Source organism: Eubalaena glacialis, chromosome 11, assembly GCF_028564815.1.
Source record: "Eubalaena glacialis isolate mEubGla1 chromosome 11, mEubGla1.1.hap2.+ XY, whole genome shotgun sequence".
Lineage (NCBI taxonomy): Eukaryota > Metazoa > Chordata > Mammalia > Artiodactyla > Balaenidae > Eubalaena > Eubalaena glacialis.
The window spans coordinates 27113338-27136227 of NC_083726.1; the positions used below are offsets into that span (position 1 = coordinate 27113338).

At 43.7% G+C, this 22890-nt stretch overlaps 1 protein-coding gene across 1 annotated transcript in view; it reads right to left on the reverse strand.

The window, feature by feature from the left end:
* Positions 1–22890, reverse strand: part of PLXNC1 (plexin C1) — a 322454-nt gene that overhangs the window by 195154 nt on the left and 104410 nt on the right. Inside the window, exon 2 of the mRNA XM_061204178.1 lies at positions 21001–21146. Coding sequence (XP_061060161.1) covers positions 21001–21146 — 146 coding nt within the window. The remainder of the gene's footprint in view (positions 1–21000; positions 21147–22890) is intronic.

The window sequence follows — 22890 nt, forward strand, 5'->3', positions numbered from 1 at the left end:
AATCAGCCCCCGTGGATTGGGCTACAATTTTAGGAAAATTTGGAGAGGTTTTATAGCAGCTTGAAGAGTGTTGAATAGTGTGGCGCTGTTCCCCCAACCAATTCATGTCCATCTGGAACCTCTGCATGTGACCTTATTTGAAAATAAGGTCTTTGCAGATGTGATTAATTAACTTAAAATGAGGTCGTACTGAGTTGGGGTGAGCCCTAGATCCAATGACTGATGTCTTTATGAGAGAGAGGAGACAGAGACAGACACAAGGAAGAAGGCCATGTGATGACAGAGGCAGAGATTGGAGGGATGTAGCTACAAGTACAGAAAGGCAAGGAAGCCACCAGAAGCTAGGAAGAGGCAAGGAAAGAGTCACCCTGAGAGACTTCAAAGGGGGCATGGCCCCGCTGACATCTTCATTTCATAATTCTAGCCCCTAGAGGAACTGTGGGAGAACAGGTTTCTGCTGTTTTGAGCTGCCTGGTTTGTGGCATTTGGCTATGGTAGCCCTAGGAAATGAATACAGGGTTCAAAGGAGCGTCTTCATGGTATTTAAGGTTAGGAAAATCAGCTGTCTGAGAATCTAAAGCCTAGAACAAGAGAAAAAACACTTATTGTTCTTGAGTCCAAGCTTAATGTGTTTTTCATAAAGGAAAGTAAGCAGCTGTTTTCTATGCCTACCCTGGAAAGAACGAGAAATGGCCACCTGGAAAGCTTTCCACTGGGAGTCTAGTTGTGGCTTTAGTTCTGCATCCTGCTTCTAGTTCTGTTGGGCTACTGGGCTTTAAGCAAGCATCTTCACCATCTAGTACTTCAGTCTTCTCAACTGTTATATAAAGGGATTGGACCAGATGAGCTAGAAGATGTCATCTAGCTCTAAACTTGTATTATTCTTGTTGGTTTATTTATGGTGATGAAAAATTTATGGTGATGAAAAATTTCTGGATAGAAGGGAGATGTTCCAATGTCCCAATGGATTACCAAATAATATTATGGATTTTCTTCTTTGGAACTATTTGTGAATAGGATCAATCTGATAGCTGCAACTTGGGCAGTCAACTATGTGCTGTGTAATATCCCTTTAAAACAGGAAATTTCCAAATTCAAATGCCTTCAGGAACCAGACAGCAAAAGAAGTGAGTCAAGCCAACTGGATGCAATAAAACAGGGAGTGGTGGGGGCTGTGGCCAAGACTAGGTGTTGTAGACTAGGGAGTGGTGGGGACTGCGGCCGAGACTAGGTGTTGTAGACTAGGGAGTGGTGGGGGTTGAGGCCAAGACTAGGTGTTGTAGACTAGGGAGTGGTGGGGGCTGAGGCCAAGACTAGGTGTTGTAGACTAGGGAGTGGTGGGGGCTGCGGCCAAGACTAGGTGTTGTAGACTAGGGAGTGGTGGGGGCTGAGGCCAAGACTAGGTGTTGTAGACTAGGGAGTGGTGGGGGCTGCGGCCAAGACTAGGTGTTGTAGACTAGGAAGTGGTGGGGGCTGTGGCAAAGTACAGGGCTCCAATGTCTTTACAAGGAAGCAATCATTGCTTAGCTCCAGCAAGTTGTTGCCAAGCAGCAATGCGGACTGAGGGTGCCAAATCTTCAGATTTTTCAAAGGAAGCCAGAATATAAATGTGAAGTCTTTCAAATCTTAAACCTTTTAATAACTGACTTAAATTTAAAAATTAGCACTACTGGACCAACAAAACGCTTCTATTGACTCAATGTGGTCCCTCAAGTTACCAGTTTGTAACCTTTGCTTTCGCCTTGGAGTCAGTGTTTACTAAAACTAATAAACAGCTTAATGAAATACCCAAGCATTTTAACATCCCTTCTTTGAACATTTATATGGGAAAAATAGTTTTAGGGGGTATCCTAAGAATACATGATATTATCTTTATTTTGTGGTTAAGGAAACCAAAAGGAAACAAATTTCCATTACTTAAGAGAGCTGTAAGTACAACTTAGATTTAGAACATAGATTTCCTGACTATACGGGGTACTTCTTCCATCAGCTCCTTCTGCCATTCATAGTAATGAGAGGGCACCAGGCAAAAGTTATTTGCATTGACATGCCCACATGCACATGGATTTTGGTACTGGAAGCAGCTCAAAGGTATAAATATTATCTTAAGAGAAATGGTAGCTTGTGTCTGAACCTTGTTATATAGCAAGAAAAGAAAATGACTGGGAAATTTGGTGTTGGTTCAAGTTATCTTGCAATTATAGGATGTGGTTGAAATTGTAAGGACCAAAATATCATAAGAAGTAGAAAAGGTCATATGAGATAGTAATTGGAAAACAATCAGAAAAGCAAAAGGGAAAATATCAGAAAGGGATTCCAGAGGCAATTACATATGGCTGTTATTACTTACAGATGACAGTATTCATCTGTGATGGTTAATCTTATGTGTCAGTTTGACTGGGCTAAGGGATGCCCAGAGAGCTGGTAAAACATTATTTCTGGGTGTGTCTGTGAGGCTGTTTCTGGAAGAGATTAGCATTTGAATTAGGAGACTGAGTAAAGAAGATGGCCCTCACTGATCCAGGTGGGCATTTTTCAATACATTGAGAGTCTGAATAGAACAAAAAGGCCGAGGAAGGGTGAATTTGCTCTCTGCCTGAGCTGAGACATCCACCTTCTCCTGCCCTCACACATTGGTGCTTCTGGTTCTTGGGCCCTGGGACTCAGACCGGGACTGACACCATTGGTTCCCCTGGTTCTCTGGCCTTCAGCTTTGAGCGGGAGCTACAGCATCAGCTTTCCTGGGCCTCTAGCTTGCAGATGGCAGATCACGGGATTTCTCAGCCTCTATAATCAGGTGAGCCAATCCTTCATAATAAATCAACCTCTCTCTCTCTGTATACATACACACACACACACACACACACACACACAGATACCACACACTATTGGTTCCACTTCTCTGGAAAACCCTGATTAATATACATGTTTCATTCATCCTTCCATTCATTTGCTTAATAACTGCTGTTTGCGTACTATTACATTCCAAGTAATATGCAAGCAACAAGGAGACAACAGTAAACAAGATAGACGTGGTTCCTTTTCTCCTAAAGTGTCCTATATAGAGGAGGAAACAGACAAATAAATTGGCAGCAAGTATGGACCCTAAATACTCAAGCCCAAAAGATGGATTAGCACTTGTGTCCCCTCACCTGCCAAGCCTTTGACCAAGTGTCATCTTGTTCACCTTGTCACAGTTGTTTCTCAGTGGAAACACTAGCAGTGCATCTTAATCCTCTGCTTAGAAATGTAAACCTGAATTTAAGGAAGACATGGGGTTAAGACTGGTGTCTTAAATATTCGCACCAGCATAACTGGAGACGAAGTAAGAAGACCTGGGTTCTTATCTTGTCTCTCCTACTAAACAGCTGTGTGCAGGTCACTGGCTTCTCTGAACCTCAGCTCCCTTTTTTTAAGTGACAGTGCATTGCGACCTAGAGATGCCTCTATAAATGGGTAGCTTTATTATTCTGACTTCTGTGCTTCTAAAACACATTAAAAATATATTTTGTACACAAAGAATGAATCCTAATGTAAACTATGGACCCTCGTTATTAATAATAATAATGCATCAATATCAGTTTGTCAATTGTAACAAATGTACCACATTTGGACATAATAGGGGAAATTGTCTCTGAGGGCAGGGAGAAGGGGACTATGGGAACTCTCTGTACTTTCTGTTCAATTTTTCTATAAACCTAAAACTGCTCTAAAAAATAAAGTCTGTTAATTAAAAAAGATCAAAAAGGCTCCTCAGTATTACCAATCTATTAAATTTATGATCTGCCCCCAAAAGGTATATTTTGTTAAATAAATTGAACTTGTTTACACTGTTAATCTGCTAAGAAAAGATTTTATACAGTAGAACAAAAGTGAGCTTTGGCCCATCCTCTCTGAATAATCATAAATCACAATTTATGATTGTGTGGTTTAAGTGTGATTAAGTGTGGTTTCCTATACTTGTCAACAGAAGGAATCCGCCTTTTGTGACCTGACATGGAAATACATCAGGTGTCAGTTTCCCCCAATATTAAAACTTCATTGTAACTTCACCTAGCCTAGCAAGGATGATCAATATTTGAGAACTTGTTTTCTTCCTGTCTGACGTCCTGTTCCTATCTTCAAAATGTGCACGACACCGTTTAACACATAGTAGGTTTTTCCCTTTATTTTGACCTCACTTTGGGAGTAGTTAGAGAAGCCTTGCTCTTGTAATATAGGATAAGGGTGGCGGGAAGGGAAAGGCTCTTAGCGTTTCCCACAGGATATATGCTTGGTTGCGAAGTTTTTTGTTTTTGTTTTGTTTTTTGGTTCCAATGTTTTAATAGTATTTTTCCAATGCTTTCAACTGCTGGGATGAGTTAATAAAAAAGAGATTACTGTGTAACACCAAGTCTCAACGTCTGCAGTTAACTTCCTCCTTAATCCAGGTATGGGCAAAGACAAGACTGAACAGCCCTGTTTTAGAGGAGGGGGTCAAAACAAAGTATGGTGTCAACAGAAGGGCAGGAAGGTGAAACCGGAGACTCCCTGGGAAATCCTCAGAAAAGGATTTTTAACTTGATAAACTTTAGCTTGATAAATTGTACAATGTAGAGAGAGAACAACAAAAGGAGACCTTCCCTCTCTCCCCACATCTTAGTTTCAATGTCCTTTTATTTATATCACTTCCCTCCTGCCCCCATCCTCCTGCTCTTCATATACCAGGACTGCTTGTTCAGAGTAAGCCCAGTTGACAACTATCTCCCTGTGTTTTTTTTGGTTTGTTTTGTGTTTTTAAATGTTTATTGGAGTATGGTTGCTTTACAATGTTGTGTTAGCCTCCACTGCACAACAAAATGAATCAGCCATACACGTACAGATATCCCCTCCCTTTTGGACTTCCCTCCCATTTAGGTTACCACAGTGTATTAGGTAGGGTTCCCTGTGCTATACAGTATGTTCCCATCAGTTGTCTATTTTATACCTAGTATAGATAATGTATATGTGTCAATCCCAATCTCCCAATTCCTCTCTCCCCACCCCTTTCCCCCTTGGTATCCGTACATTTGTTCTACATCTATGCCTCTATTCCTGCTTTGCAAACAGGGTCATCTGTACCATTTTTCTAGATTCCACATACATGCGTTATTATACAATATTTGCTTTTCTCTTTCTGACTTACTTTACTCTGTATGACAGTCTCTAGGTCCATCCATGTCTCTACAAATGACCTAATTCCGTTCCTTTTTATGGCTGAGGAATATTCCATTGTATATATGTGCCACATCTTCTTTATCCATTCCTCTGTTGATTGCCTGTGTTTTTATTGGAAAGGAACGTTTTGGTCTAGTAAACTTATTGGATGACAAGATCGGGGACTCCAGATGACCATTCCATTACCCAAAAGCATGCCCACCCCAGGTCCACTTCTGAGACCTCTTCCCGACTCTCCTTTTCTCTTACAGAGTCAACTTTCATTATTCACAATATTTATGTTCTATAAGGTCACTGTGAACACTGAATTCGTGAATCCTGCACCACTGCTCCTAGAGGGAATACAGGGTTAGGTTCCTGTGAGCCTCTGGTCACAACATTTTTATCAACCATTCAACATATAACCTAGTTCTATGTGTGTTTCTGTTCAGAGATACCTTACTTAATATATACTGTTGAATCATTAACATTGAACTCATAACCAAAAGCTCTATAACTCAAGCCTGAAAGAAGCTTATCTCACACATGTATTTTTTCCATAAGGCACATCATGCCCTTCCCGCAAGAAGGAACACTCAATAATACTTTAGCACCACACTTGAGGCAACTTTAAAAAGTGACATCACCAACAAAAAGCACCAAAATGTGAAAAACACAGCACTATATATACTGTGAAAAGGATGCTCATTTACAGCATGAGAGCTGAAGCAAGAAGGCAGAACATCAGTTGTTCAACCTTAGCTGGAAAGAAGCATATTGGGAGACTCATATTTTTTGCTGTTCTGAGCATGTACATGTCCAGGAATGACCGTGAGGGTGCTGCAAGTATTGCTTTTGGGGTTACAAGTGAATTTTAGCAAGTAGGACAATTTGCAAATACAGAATCTGATAATAATGAAGATCTATGGTACTATCAACCCTTCCTTTCTTCCCTTCTTCCTCATCAGCAGCCTTTCAATATTCTCAAGTTTTTCATATGTTAAAAAAAACCCTCTGCCTCCTGCTTCCCTCCAATTACTACCTTATCTCTCTGCTCTCCTTCTCAGACAAAGCTCTTGCAAGAGAATGTCATGTCTTCGTCTTGAGAGGTCCCCATTTGCCCTCTCCACTTGCTTGTCTTCTACTTCTTGCCCACATCCATCAGGCTTTTTCACCCCAATCCCTCTACTGGAACCACTCTTGCCAAAGTTGGTAATGGCCTTGAATTAGTCAAGTCCATATCCTTGTTTCCTTTGGCCTCAATGAAGCACTCAGCACTGTGAGCCACTCCCTCCTTTAAAGCACTCACTTCCTGGACTTCCTGGCTGCCCCGATCTCTTGGGGTGTTTAGGCTTAGTCTCCCTTTTCTCACTGTCCTTTCTTCCTTTGCCCGACCTTAGATCATTGACCGTCTTCTCTACCTGCTCTTCACTCTCCCTGGGTGGTCTCATTACTTCTGTAGTTTCAAGTAGATCACCTATGGACTGATGATTCTCAGACCTAGGTCTTCTTCCTAGATCTCTCTCTTGAACTCCAGACTCACGTCTTACTGCCAACTACATAAAACCACTTGAAGGTCCTACAGGCCTTCACTGTGTTCAGATCAACATGTCTAAATTGGAGCTGATCACTTGACACTCAAACTGCTGGTTCCTGCATTTCCTGACTTAGTGCATATCAGGGTTTTTCTCCCTCCCTTTCTCTTATCTCACCACACACTCTGCAGCACTATTGCCCTAATATGTCTAAATCTATCCACCTCTGATCACCCCCACTGCCAGTACTTCGGCTCCATTGTCCATTCTCTTCCACCAGGATTATTGCAGTCACCTCCCATTATCTTTTGACTTTCATCTTGTCCCTCTTCAACTGTTCCTCTGAGAGTGATCTTTCTAAAGTTCGAGTCTTATTACAGAATCACCCAGCTTAAAGTCTCTCAGCAGCTCCTCAACGTCCTCAAGCTAAAATCCAAACTTCTTATCATGGTTCTTAAGTCACTCTGTGCTCTGAATGGCACTTAGATCTCCAGCCAAATCTCTCAATACCCCACCTTCACTCCAACTTTTCTGGCCGTGGCCCCATGTATCATGCTCATATTGACTCTTTGCTGTTTCCTGAAAACACTGCTTGCTCTTGACCTCAAGTTTTCAGAAGAGCTGGTTCCTTCTAAAACTCTTCACATAGTATCTCACTGCACCAGCTTAGATGTCCTTTCTCCAGGAAGCCCCCCCTGATGCCCCCTCTTCCACATCAAGGTTTAGGTCTCTCCTAAGCACATCTTCATCACACCCTACCTACCCCAATTCTAGCATGTATCTTGCTGTCTTGTGATGGAAATTCACTGTGCCTCTTTCCACCATTAGACTGGACATTCCTTGAGAATAGGAAATGGATCTTGTTTATCTTTAGGTTCCCAGGTCCTAGAAGAATTCCTGATACATAATAGGCACTCAATAAGTGACTGTATATGGCTCTGATTTTGGACTACTTTCTCTTGTAGCTCCTTAAAAGAAACTGAGTAAAACAATCAAAGGGTGTTGAAAATTACTGTTTTTCATGTCAGGTCTTCTAAGTGGGTGGTTCCCTTCACCTGTCCTCACTTCTTTGCCCCAAATAAAAATAACCCTGATAGGAATGTTAATAGCTAACTTGCTGAGCACTTGAAAGTGTGCCAGGCACTTCACAATGCCCTCTGCATGGAGAAAGCATTTAATGCTTATAACAACGCTACAGGTGGGTGTTATCCTTGGCCCAATTTTACAGATGATGAAGCTGAGGAACAGAGTCATTTGTCCAAGATCACGAGCCTAGTGAGTGGTACAATACACATTACTAGTCATAATTCCACCAAAACTAAATAGGTAGAAAACATAGTTTATTCTTGAGAGGGTTTAAGAACCCCAAATTGTCTATAAGCTCAGAAATTGACCTGCTGGCTGGATATGGGCTGTGAATGAAATACTGGGGAACCTGTATCTCAGAGTCTTTTTGGTGTTTTGATGATTCCTCTCCTTTTCTCTCTTGCTGTGTGTATTTTACAGTGAAGGAGATGAGTTCCGGGGGGTAGACCCAATAGCTCTGGGAATATGGTCAGATGTTCAGAACAGGCAGGTGCAAACATCTCCCAAAAGCCAACGGGCTGAGAAATCCTGCTGCCGCTGCTCTTTTGCACCAGTCTTTGCTAATTTTGTTCCATTTGCCTCAATCCCTTGTCCTGTAGAAATGTACTTGGGCACAGCTGGAAGTCTCTCTCTTCTCACATCACTTTCTGCCTCATGAGACCTCTATCCATGATCATCATAGTAAGACCTGTTTATAAGCCATCGTACCAAGCATTTTGTTTCTAATCAATGTATTTAACCCTCAAAACTACGCTACTGAAGTAAGATGATCCCATTTTAGAGATGGGGAAACAGAACCTCTGAGAAGTGAAGTAAGTTACACAGGATCTGCATTTTTTCCTATAGACCAATGGTCAACAAATGACCATAAACCTAGTGGCTTAAAACAATACACATTTATTTATTCTTACAGATCTGGAGGTCACAAGTCCAAAAGCAGTCTTACTGGGCTAAAGTCAAGGTGTTGGCAAGGCCATTCCTTCTGGAGCCTCTCCAGCTTCTAGAGGCTGCCACATCCTTGGATCCCTTCCTCACACCTTCCAACCTCTGCTTCTGTCATCACATCTCCTTCTCTAACTCTGATTCCCCTGCCTCCCTATTAGGACCCTGTGATTACATCAGGGCTGCCCAGATAATTCAGGATAATTTCCCCCTCTCAGGATCTTTTAAGTTAATCACATTGGTAAAGTCCCTTTTTCCATGAAAGGTAACATATTTATAGGTTCCAGGGATTAGGACGTGGAGCACTTTGGGGATCTATTTTTCACCTACCACAACATCACAAAGCATAACTGTAACATTCCACTATGGAGCTCACATCCTTCAAAAGTGATTTTTCTTTAAGGAAGCCCTCCAAACCTGCTCTCTATTAACTACTATGTCCTAGGTTTGAGGGGACCATCTATTTCTGTCTCCATCCCTTCTGCAGCTAGAGCAGACATTCTTAGTACTGGCTACATATTAGAATCACCTGGAGAACTCTTAAAACTCGCTTAAGCCAGGATCCACCCCAGATCAATTAAAGTCAGACTTTCCGGCTGTGGGGCCTGAGTACCCGGCAGGTTAGTGCTGCATCTCCAGGTGATTCTAATATGCAGCCACCTTTGAGAACCACCCTGCCAGAGAGAACCGCTGGCAGACTCTCAGAACGTGAGCTATCTGAGTCCAAGATGGAAAGATTATCTATAAAGATAAATGGCAAGAAAATGAAACTTGAAGTCCTTTACCCCTGGATTAGCATCCTTGCTTGTGCTGCATCTTAGTTACATGACCTTGGGCAAGTCGCTTGATGTCTATGGTCTCAGTTGTTTTTCTGTTTTTGTTTGTTTGTCTGTTTCAGATAATAATTGTTCCCAAGGGTTGTGCAATGGCTAATCAATCAGTCGAGACCATGAATGAAAAGCCCTTAGCTGCGTGCCTATAGGCCCCCAATAGAGGGCAGTGTAGTCTTCTTTGCAACCTTCCCCCACCCAGACTTGAGAACAGAGGTCACTGAGCTTCCCCTAATAATAGAATTCCCTTGGCTCTAATTTTCCAGCTCAGAGAAGATTGAATTTGCCTACTTCCCGGTTATATCTGACTTTCATTTCCTCCTTGGTGTTTTCATCCAACTTCAGTTCTGGGGCCTCTGTGTGCCTTTTGATGGTGCCGAGTCCTGGGGGCAGCAAGGAAAGCCTTCTCTGATCTTCCACTCTGCTTTCAAAAGGTCAGGATGTTACTGGGTTTCTTGGTTGATGTCAAGCCATCCAGCTGTACACTGAAAAGAGTGATTTTACGCCCTTAGAAGGAAAATCGCTCACAGTATGTGGTCGAGGGTGGAGAGAATTTTCCTTTGGGCTGAGGATACAATGGTAAGTCTAAAACACGGCTGTGGTAGAGAAATGTTTTTAATGGAAAGAGTTCCCAGGGATGGAAGGAACCGGCCAAACTGCTTCCAATTAAGGATTTGCTAAAGTTGATAGGCCTCCGTGCTTCTCTCCCCCTCCTTTGCTTCTTCTAATTCTTGAAGGTATTAGGAAGGGCAAACGAGATGGAGATGATTCAGCAACTGGAACCGAGCACATTTGGCCTGGCCGGCTCTGCCCCTGACCGCTGTGCGGGGTTAACAGCGTTAATGGAAAGCGTTCCCAGATTGAATGAGGGAGCAGGGCCCTGGCAGGGTCACTTTCCATTAGGGACTGCCAAGGCTGATGTCACTGGGACTTGCATTTTGCTCTCTGCCTCTCATTCTTTTAGGTGCAGAATGATGGAATAATCCTACTGGGTTGGTTTTGCCAAGGTTTGTTTCTCCTCTTTCATTCAGGTAGTATCTTATGTTCACAAAGCCTATTGCCTTACCCAATTCGGTTGTTAAAGATTGTTTCCATGTCCCAGCTCGTGCTCATGAGTCAGCAGGCATTGAGCAAGCAGCCGCTGGGGCCGAATGTCGTGCTGGGGGCGGGAGGGAACAAAGGACACCAGGCGTGGTGCCTGCCACAGAACCTAGCTGGGAATCGAAGGGTTGCATGCACAGGATAATAGGAGGAAGATGGCCGGTAGGAGCTCTTGGAGCTGTGGGAGATCAGTGGGGCCTCCGGTGGCCTGGGAAGAGAGCATGGAGGAGGTGAGCCCTGAGGAGGATGCATAGGGTTCAGATAGGGAGAAGGAGGGCATTCCAGACGGGAGCAATGTGCGTGGGGCGGGGGGGGCCCACAGTGGATCCACGGGAACTGTGCAAATAATAATAACAAAAACAATAATGTAAAGCAGCTGTCTGCTGGGGGATCCTGGCCCCCAGATATCTAGATAACCTCAACACAAGCATACGTTCACACCTTTTCTAAGGTGTCTGTGTGTCCTGAGTGAAGGGGTGTTATCTTCCTCAGGTCACCGCAGGCTCTGGGCTCTGTTTCAGCAGGCAGCGTGTCTGTTTCTCCTCATTTCTAGGGACCAATGAGATGCCCCATGATCAGGCAGCCAAGGGCTGCGTCTTTGCATCTATAGCGCTCGGCAGTGTGTGTGTGTGCGTGCGTGTGTGCGCGTGTGGTATCTGGAGAGAAGTCCCTGGGCATTTCACATGGGCTCACAGGATCAGAGAAGCAAAGGACCTGTGCCTACCATACAGGGAACAAAGCTCTAAGTGCCGCTAGCCATTCTTACAACGCCCCCTGCCCTCTTCCTCTGCCACATGCTCAATGTATTCCAAGTGGATTCTGGACCATCTGTGTGTCCACAAAGCTTCTTGTCTCCTGAGTAGATGGAGAAACGCCCAGCTGAAAACTTTGGGATTGGCCACTGAGCTGATAGGCCTGTTGTCTGGTTAAAAGATTGCAGGCGGAGGGTTTATAAACCCCGAGGGCCCATCTGGCTTTTGGAGGCATCTGGGTCCTGCCGAGTCAGAGTGCAGCAAAAACTTCAGGGCCTGCTTTCAACCAGGACAGGCTGTCCTCTGGGCACCTGCCCAGATCAATATGCAGGTGTGATTGCTAATTTGGCCACAGCGATGGAATGGCTGTGGGAGAAGAGCCCAGTTCTGAAACGCTGGCATAAAAGGAGCAAGTCCTTGATTTTGTGGCACTTGGCAAAGTACCAAGAAAAGCCAAGGCTGAGTGTTCTGGGGGCATAAGAAGGAACACATGGAAAGAACATTGGAAATTCATCTTTAGAAAAAAGGCTCTACATTCCCTTTTGTCCCTTCAGAAGGGAAACGTGTAACAATTCACATCGCCTCTTTAAAATTCTGACAAGTGGCCTTACCCGGCTATTTTAAATGGAACTCTGTGTACCACCCACTGGGAAGATTCAAACGTGATGAATAAAATCCATCATTTATATTATCAGTATGTGAATGCCAAGAATCTCCGGGCACTTAATTATACCTTATCCCTTTTTCTATTCCATCAAAGTTAGCTCCTGGACCAGTAGATCTAAGCTTTAATGTGTTTAAGAATTGCTTGGTGCCGGGTGGCGGTGGGGAATGGGGTGGGAGGAGAGGAGAGGAGACTTGGGCCGGACTGGGCCCCAGAATTCAGCTCTTTATTGAGCAACCCCAGGTGACCCTAATGAAGGAGATTTGGGGTACAGCAGAAGATGCTTGGGATTATGGCTTAAGCATTTGAATGTAATCAATATTATTATTCATGACCTAGGACAGCTTTCATTCACCTACTTTCTCTAATTTGATCCTCCATGAGGTTCAGGGGCAGATACTGTAATTCTCATTTTATGGTCAAAACTCGGAAAGGCTGCAATTTGTGACTGACAGCTAGCACGCACCCAGGGGCCAAGACTCCCAGTGCAGGGCTCGTCCTGCTCACCCACCTCGCCCCTCCTTCCAACCCCACATGGCCCACTGTGTGATGGCGTCAACATTTCTTCCCATCTCCTTGTCTGTGCACTAAATTATGGGAGGAGGGAGAGGCAAGTGTTCTCTGTTCTGTTATTCTGGAACTAAGTCTTTGGTCAGAGTGAGGCAGTGCTTGATGAATGCTAAAATGTCTGGTCAATTCAGCCCAACGCCCTAAGCCAGGGGAGAAGAGGCTGGAGAATGTTGTTTCTGCTTGAAAGGGGGTGAAACCAAGCAAAAATCATTCAAAGAGCTGTCCCCTCACCCCCAAGCACACACATAACCATGCCCCAACTCCAGAGCTGTCCCAGACTCCTAGAAAAGAGTCTATTGGTTAAGAAAACATTTCTTCAATGAGATCGAGTAGAATTAAAATGTTGAAAATGGAATGTTATTCCCAAGAATGATCAATTGACCAGAAGCTGTCCAGAAATGGAGAAAAGAGAACTCGGGGAAAGAACCCAGGACTGGGGGCAAAGGGCCATGTTCTAATTCCAGTTGTGTTGAAACAATAATAACAGCTACCACAAGTGACCAATTCCTGGGTCCCAGGGGCTGCAGTCCTCACAATAACAAATCTGTTAAATGTCAGCATCTCCATTTTACAGGTGGGGAAACTGAGCCTCAAAGATGTTAAGGGTCTTGGCCTAGGCCACCCTGCTAACAAGTACCAGAAACAGGGTTCTAACCCAGGCCTGGCAGCTCCCAAGCCTGAGCCCTGGAATTGCAACCTCTATGAGGCCTTGACTGTGAGATGCAAATGAGATAATTAATATGAATGTGTCATGTAAACCATGGAAATTTTGGCTCAGGTCCCAAACTTGGGAGAAATCCTTGACTCCTCTCTTTCTCTCACCCATCACATCCAATCCTTCAGCACATCCTGTTGACTCTGTCTCAAAATATACCCCTAATCCCACCAAGTCTCTCCTTCACTCTCACCCTGTTCACTCCTCCATCATCCCTGGCTTCGATAGTTGCTATAACCTCCTGGCTGGTCTCCCAGCCTCACCTTTGGTCCCTGGGTCTTCTCTCAACATAGTGGCCAGAGAGATTCTGTTAAAACATAGGTCAGCACCCACTTAGAAATGCATATAGATACTGAAGCACTATGATGTACACCCGAAAGTAATGTGATATTGTACATCAGTTATGCCTCAATAAAAAAAATTATAGGTCAGCTCTCGTTACTCCTCTGCTCAAAACCTGCAATACCTGACCATTTCACTAACAGGAAGAGTCAGGTGCCTCTAGTGGCCCAAATCCTGTGCAACTGTCCCCTCAGTCTCCCACCTTGATACTCCTCTTCCTTCTTGGATCTCGTCTTCCTTTCACTTGCTCTGCTCCAGCCCACCAATCCCCCAGGCACACTCCTACCTCAGGGCCTTTGCACTTACTATACCCACTACCTAGAACACCCTTCTGCTCACCAAACCCATATGGTTTCTCCCCTCCGTCCTTCAGGTCTTTGCTCAAATATCTCCTCCTCAGGGAAGCCTCCCTCAATCACCCTGTTTAAAACTTCACACCCCTTACAACACTCCCTACTCCCCTATTTTATTTTTCCATATATGAGATATATATCTCCTAGGTGTTTTTCAAATTGTGATAAAATAAATATATCATCTTAACCATTTCTAAGTGTACAGCTAAGTGGCATTAAGTACATTCACACTGCTGTGCAACCAGCACCGCCATCCATCTCCAGAGCTCTTTTCATCTTGCAAAACTGAAACTCTGTCGCCATTAAACAATAACTCCCCATTCCAACTCCCCCCCAGCCTCTGGCAACCACCATTCTATTTTCTGTCTCTATGAACTGGACTACTCTAGGTACCTCCTATAAGTGGAATCGTACTAGATTTGCCTTTTTGTGACTAGCTTATTTCGTTTAGCATAATGTCCTCAAAGTTCATCCATGTTGTAGCATGTGTCAGAATTTCCTTCCTTTTTAAGGGTGTATAATATTCCATTGTATGGATTTACCACATTAAAATGAGACTCTATGGCAAATCAGGAAATAGCAACGCCAGCCACTATTCATGGACTGAATGCCACTAGGTGCTGGGCACTGTGATAGAGCACCCCAGTCAAAAGCCTGTGGTACTCTCATTTTACAGGTGATGACACTGAGTCTTGGAAAGCTTACATACATACAGCCAGCGGTGGCAAGTCCAGGACTCACATCTCAGTGCTCCAACATGAGTCAGCAAACTACAGCCTGTGGGCAGAATCTGACCTGTTTCAGTACATCCCATGAGCTAATCATTTTTACAGTTTAAAGCATTGTTTAAAAAAAAAACAAAACACCAAAAAAAAGAGAAATAAGAGTAAGAAGAATATGCAACCAAGACTGTATATAGAATGCAATGCCTAAAATATATTTACTATCTGGCTGTTTAGTAAACACAATTTCTCCATCACTACCCACCCTTTCTCAGGGAGAGAGGACCACCCTATAAACGTTTACTATTTCACCTCCTTTGACTCATTCTAACCCTCAGATCTCTATTTCTAAATATCCCCCAAGAGATCTGATGCTCATTTTGACCTTGTTGACAGCACACGAGTGTGGGCTTTCTCCAGAGAGCCCTGAGGGGAGGACCTCCAAGCCCTACTGAGGATGAAGAGTATATATTAAATCTTCGGCAGGCATCTGTCTGTCTCTCTTCTAATTGGCTGTCTGGGTTCATGGAAAACTTTCAGGGGCCAAAGATTTCTGGAAGCCTAATCGCTTAAGAAGAGAGTGGTTTGTAAACTTAGTCTTATGACTTGCACGTCGTATTTTTGCTAAATAGGTAAACAGGCAGGCATTTCAATAATGCCCTACTTCTCTGGGATCATATTTCTAGGAATGCCGGCCACCAAGCACCTAGAACTTAACTTTGAAGTCAATGGAAAGGGTCTCTGGGGGCATAGTTGTACTTTACTCGAAGGGAGGGCAGACAAGGACACATTCTTGGACCTTGATCTGAGCAACTGAGCATTCGTTAGGGAGGAGATTAGCAGCATCGAGAAGTGACAGCAGGCCGGCCAAGGGAATGGGTAGCGCTGCTACAGACACAAACCCGACTTCAGAGCACAGCGATCTGAGACCACGTGGAGTGGGGGTCAACATCGCCTGCATCCCAGGGGCACTGGAGCGAGTGAGCCACACAGAAGGACTGATGCCCTCCATGCGCTGGGGGCACAAAGAAAACCCAACAATTCACGCAGGTTTTGCATATGCTGCAATAAGAAGGCAACGTTAAAATAAAAATACATTTGTAGTTCTCAGCTGAGCTCCACCTTAGAAATGGAGCCATGATGAATGAAAGATGCATTAGTATGCAGGTGGACATTGGAAAGGACACAACAGAATAAAAAAGGCTGATGAGGGTACTGAAACAAATAAGAAAACTGGTATCAGCAGATCTCAGTGGATCTCAGATATCAAGTAATTTGTTCAAGGCCACTAATTTAGTCACTGACAAAGCCCCAGTTCTCTTGTGGCCACCAGGACTCACTCGTTTTCAAATTCTGTCTCTCTCTCTCTTTCTCTCTCTCTTCCTCTGAATTTCTCACTCTGTCTCTGTCTCTCTTCCTCTCTGCCTGTTTTCATTTTGCAGACACCTTGACTTCATCGCAGAGAACATGGCTACAAAAGTCCAAATTCAGATCTCCTCTGCCCACCCCACCACCAAAGGTTCTCTTTTTCTCCTAACTTTCCAATGTCAATCCCACAGGCGTCCTCTGATTGGTTGCTTGGGTCATGTCATGGGTCTACCCTTTAACCGATTTCTGATGGCTAACAGTCCACCAAAATTTATGCCCACTTTCCCAAATTATAGAACTCTGTCTGGGAAGAGCAGCCCAGACAAGAACTACATTTCCCAGCCCCACCTGCATCCAGATGAGGCCACACAACTAGTTCTTATCAGAGGAATGTGAACAAAATTGATTATGTGTAACTCCCAGGCCATGGAGGTTATGAAACAGACACACCTTTCCCACTGATAGAAGGGGCTCAGAGCCCCAACCTTCTAATCACATGGTTGATCTTTCTGATCTTTCAGCTCCCAGCCGCAATCATTTCAGCATTTAGTTTAACCTTAATTGTGATCCAAAATGCTCATGAATAACAAAGACAAGCCTATTACATGGGGAATTGCCCATCACAGTCTCCCTCCCAGGAACCAGGGACAAAGGCAAGTCAAACTCTTTGTTGTACAACAGATGGGTTATCTATACAAAAGTGTGTACGTGTGTGTGTGTGTGTGTGTGTGTGTAGTTAGACTTGGGTAAATTAGAGTCTCTTTGCTTTCTATTTAATCAAGTAAATTAATGCCAAGAAATGAAACTAGGGGTTATAATGAGGGCATCACTGTTGGAAAGTTGTCAATGGAGTGAACACCTGTTTTCTATCAGAGAATGAGGTGTTCTAGTGAAAGAAGAACAGATTCTGCAGTATCCTTCCTTTACAGGACCATGAAGACTTCCATCCAAGCAGGAATCCCACTGGAGCACTTTGATTTTCATAAGGGAATGTGAACTCTACCACTCACCCATGTCGTTTCCAAAGTATATTTATGTACCTGTGATCCAAGAATAGACTGCTATTAATAAGCACTAACATTACTGAGGGCTCACCATGTGCCAGGTATTGTATTAAGAGCTTCATGTACGTTATCTAATTTAATCCTCACCAGAAACCTATAAAATAAGCATTATAATCATCCTCATTTTATACATAAGTAACTTACCTAAAGTCACTCGGCTCAGACGTGGTGGAGCCTGGATTCAAATCCAGATGTCTGATTCCCTTAAGCACTGCACTTGAGCCCATTCCTGCAAAGAGCCCGGTTGAATGGAAATGAGATTTAGGAGAGAGAATTTAAGGGATGTGGTAGGTAGCTACTCTTCTGTGTATTCTAAGTGCTACTCTTGGGTGGAAGGCCTCATACTTGCAGTATGCACCTTCACTAAATTATGTTTTAATGTAGTTGCTTGACTTTTATGACGTTGGGTACAAGAAACAGCTTAAATTCCTCTTCTGAATTCTGCATGAAACTGGTGTAGAAGATACTGAATGATGCAGGGGACAGCTATGCCCTCTAGTTTGGCCCCTGTGGAAATTTCTCTGAGTTCTCTACAAGGTAAAAATCTTCTGTCTCCTGAAGTACTGCTATAAATCTTCCTCTCAGGTATTGTTTGTATCTGCTGCTGTGTTGCCCAAATTTTGAATATAACTTTATGCTCTAGTAGAGCAATTTTTATTTATTTATTGAAGTATAGTTGATTTACAATGTTGTGTTAATTTCTGCTATAGAGCAAAGTGATTCAGTTATACGTATATATACATTCCTTTTTAAAAATATTCTTTTCCATTATGGTTTATCATAGGATATTGAATATAGTTCTCTGTGCTATACAGTAGGACCTTGTTGTTTATTCATTCTGTACATAAAAGCTCACATCTGCTAACCCCAACTTCCACTCCACCCTCCCCCAACCCCCTCCCCCTTGGCAACCACCAGTCTGTTCCCTGTGTCCATGATTCCGTTGCTGTTTCATAGATAGGTTCATTTGTGTCATATTTTAGATTCCACATATTAGTAGAGCAATTATAATGACTCTGATGGTCAGAACATTTGCTCTTTTTTTTTTTCTTTTTGCTTAATCCAACTTTATCTGTTTTTATTCTCATTTTATTGAAATCCTGTTTTTGGTATGTTACTTAAACCCTCAAGTTCTTTTACACTAGAGTAAAAACAAACATTCTTGATATTTGGTGGTTATTATAAAACCATCCACGAATGACCAAATTTTATATTAATAAAATATAATCAACATTAAAATTATACTGAGCTTAGTGTAATCTCTGTCCAATTATTCAAATTGCATTTTGGGATCTTTCCATAATTCCAGGATATTATTATTCATGTTAATTATTATGTGTCAAGTAAATATCAATTAATATCAACTATAGAAGTATAGAAATGCCAGTTAAAGACTTCTAATTGAAAATGATCATGATGTTGATATAATAAAAATGATGAATATATATTGATTCATTCAGTAAAGATTAATGACTACCTTCTCTGTACCAGTGAATGAAGTCCATGTTCTAAAGGAAGGGTTGTTATGGTCTGAGTTGTATCTCCCCCCCATTCATATGTTAAAGTCCTAACCCCCAGTACCTCAGAATGTGACCTTATTTGGAGAGAGAGTCTTTACAGAGGTAATTAAGTAAAAATAAGGTCAGTAGGGTTGGCCCTAACCCAATACGACTGGTGTCCTTATAAATGGGGGAAATGTGAACACAGGCAGACAGAGAGAGAAGACAATATGAAGAGACACAGGGAGAAGATGGCATCTACAAGCCAAGGAGAGAGCTCTGGAGCAGACACTTCCCTCACAGACTTCAGAAGGAACCCACCTTGCTGACACCTTGATTTTGGACTTGAAGCCTCCAGAACTGTGAGACAACAGATTTCTGTTATTTAAGCCACCCAGTCGGTGGTACTTTGTTACTGCAGCCCTAGCAAACTAATACAGAGGGCAAGGGCTCTGAGATGGGAAAGAAATGAATGAGTTCAAGGAACAGAAAAGCAGGCAGTTCAGGGGAGCCCCGTGGGTGAGGGCGAGAGAGGAGAGCAGGATAAAGGTGATGTGTGTAAACTATTAACCCCCTACGCATGTAAGGCTTGGCTCTCTTCCTTGAGTTCAGAGCCAGGCCTGGGAATGTGGTGTGAGATAAGCTCTTATAAGAAAGAGATCTCAAAATACAGTGGCTTAAGTAGGGCAGAAGTTTGTTTATCTTCCATCTGATGGAAAAGAGGAGGGTGAGAGGTTGAGAGCTGGGAGGATAGGATGCTGACAGGACAGAGCTGCCATCTTTGACTGGGGGTTCCTTCTCTGGGTCTGAGGCAGTAGCTCCGGGTGGAGCCATTCCCCAGCAGGTGACAGCAGGGGGGGAAAAAAAAATGCAGGCCTGGAGCTCCCGTATAAAAAAGCCATGATTTGCAAGGCACAGGCATGACTCGTGTTCTCAACCCACTGGCCGGAGGTCAGCGTCTAGGACAGGTGGTCTCTAGCTATCACTTGCGGAGTTCAATTTCCAAGAGTTCCCTGCTAACTCAGAGAGTTGTGTTTCTAAAAGTTAGAAAGAGTCTAGCCTCTGGGGAACAGTTAGCAGTCTCTGTCCCAGCCTAACCTCAGTTAGCTAGAGGGCTGGACTCGTCTTTAGCTCTTCCCTCAAGGCTCCAAGGCGGTGGAGGTGACATTCAAAGTGACTGTCACTTGTCTGCTATCATCTCTCCCATGGTTTCCCAAGAAGAGCTCCTCTAGTGAGATGGCCAGCCAGATAGCCGTTGCTAAAGCCTCTCTCGCTCCCAGCACAGCTCTGAAAAAATCTCCCTGCTTCACCCGCAAGAACCCCTCCCTGGTCATTGTGTTTTCTGACATCTGGGCCTTGTCTTGTATCCTTCATGATTGTGAGCCGCCTGGGGCAGGCAGTTTATGTGTCTGGCACACTCTGCGACTCTCCAGCACTCTGAACCTTTCCTGCCTGTCAGAAGCATTTATTAATATTGCTGCTAATAATAGTACCTAGCAGGGGTGGACGGGCTCAAACATGTCACAAGGCAGTGTTTCCCATTACTGTGCTTTCATTGTTCACTGGAACGTAACAGGCGGGATAGATTCAGACTTGCCTTTTCAGTTCTCTCACTCAGGTTACTGATCCCATTACTAGAAGTCCTGCTTTACTGGCATCCGCAGAAACATGCAGCAAATACAGGCTGTAGGGTGTTCTCATGTTCTGTTTATGCAGGCTGAGATGGAAAATTTGGTGTCTGTGAAAGATAAAAGCTCTGTAGCCCAAGGTTGTCTTGAAGTGGGGTGGGCACAAAGGCTGATAGTAGGCTGAATCTTGCCTACCTTCTTGGTTGCAAAATGGAGAAGGACAGGCAGAGAAAGCAAAATTACCTGCCTTTAGATCTATACTCCTATCTCTCATTCTTTAAAAAATTTCTCTGTCCAGGACTGTATAAATTGATATAAATTGCCAACCTTACTGAATCGACATTTATGTCAAAAAAATATGCAGGGAGCTTTCTATGAATTATCCCCTTTGAACCTCCCAGCAACACACTGCTGTAGACACTGTCAGTTGCTCAAACTTTCTTCAAGCCAGCAGAATCCATTGCCTATCACAGAGACAGAAAATGTAGGTTCTTACTTTTACAGCTGCCCTTGCAACGCTGGCAATAGTCATGTGACCCAATATCGGCCAATTAAACTGATAACAGAGGGGAACTCTGCTGGGGGAATTCTGGGCAAGATAAAATCTGTGTGATAAAAGAGATACGAGGAAAACCCGCATCTCCTTCTTCTTACCTTTGAATATGCTTTTGTTAAGACATGATGTATGGAGCCTTGGCAGCCATTTTGCAATAATGAGGGAGAGTGGCAAGAGATCCTCAGAGAAGCCCTGACAAGGTTGAGACACTGATCTTGCTTGGAATCATCTCCCTCTAGATCACCTGTTATGTGAAAAAATTAAATCCTTTTAATTTAAGCCCACAATAGCTGAATACTCTGTTATGTGCAATTGGGAGCATCCTAATACATCTCTGCTCCCTTCCACTTCCTTTCGTTACCCTCTCCTTGGGAAAGAATCAAAGACCTCTTTCCACATGCTCAGTGATGCCCACAATTCCTTAAACAGGAGACAAGGCCTTGCATTTCTAGGATGACCTTAGGTTTGGTCTGCCCAGGACCCTTCTGGGAGAGTTCTGGTTTATACCTATTGTTCTGGTGTAATTTTAAAGGATGCTAAAAATACCCCTGGATGGATGATAAATTCTATGGCCACTTGAATGCTTTTTCAGAGAGAAAAACCTGAAGGGTGAGTACCACTGCAAGAGGAGAACACACAGCTTTCAATTCACAGTGAAGGGGCAAATGGCTAGGGTTTTGGGAGAGGGCATAGGAGGGAGCACACAGGGTGCAAGGGGTTCCCTAGGGTAGGGAAAGGCCCAGAATGAGAAACTGGGTGCTCTAATGGCAAACCTCGCCCACTCCCTAGATTTCGAGTTATCTACTCTGCTCCTAAGAAATACAGGCCTTTGTTCCTGTGTTTTTGTTCTTTCTCTGCTTTCTCTCCTTTCACATGGTCCCAATCTACCTCCTACCAGTGCCCGTGGGCTTATTGGAACCTACCCCTTGACAAAAAGTCTCAAACTCTTGCCCAGATAACTCCCTGCTTTCCTGACATCTTTCCAAGTTCTCCACAAGATTGACAAAGGTGTTATGTAAAGTGATAAAGTCACCCTCACTTATGCTGTTTCGAGTCTGTTTTTTTCCAGACCGACCCCTCAAAACTTAAAGTTATTTGGAGCGTACCCCACCCCTACTCCCTCCTTTTTCTGGACACTCCCTGACCCTGAATAACTGAAAATCAGGCCTGCCTCCGCCCCTCCTTCCATCAGTTGATGATGTTTTACCTGCCTCCTGTGCTAATAAAAACAAGTCACAAATAAGGCGGTTTATCTATCCTGGCAACAAGTATTTGAAATGCATAAATTAGTCTTGATTTAAATTGTACAGGCTCATTATCTGTGAGAAAACCGGGCTGCCCCATATGCCTATTAGAATGATGAGTAGTGTGCCTGCAGCCCCAGTAGCTGTCCCTGGAGAGGTGAACCCAGGAATAGCATGAGCCCTTGTGGTCCCAGCAGCAGCACAAAGATATGAGGCAGCCAGCTTGGGAGGGCTGAGCTTTCTAGCCTTCCTGCTGGGACTGTGGATGGGCAGGAGGCTTGACAGGGAAGGACCCCATTTTTCCTGATTCTTAAATGGAGACACAGTACAGGAGATGAGCTTCTTGTATTTTGCTTTCCACGTCTGACCATCAGGGCAACAATTTGGGCTTGTGCAGCTGTGGGAAGCTGGAGAAATGCTTAAGGGGCTTCGGGCCACACTCAGCTGGGTTTGGAGAGGTACGGGGGCTGCGATCGCTGCACAGATTTCTATCGCTCGCAGCCGGATCTGTGGGAAACTCCTAAGAGGGGGTCACTTTAATCCTCCAAGAAGAAATCTTTTAACTCATCCAACAATAATCTGAGTACTTACTACAAACTAAGCTAAGATCAGAGGCTACAAGAGTGACCCAAAACACGACCTCGTCCCTAAGAAGCTTTTCAGTTTGCTGGGAATTTCAGACAAGATAACAGGTCATTATAATACAGAGTCCAAATGCTAATGGTAATAAAAAGAAATTTTCCA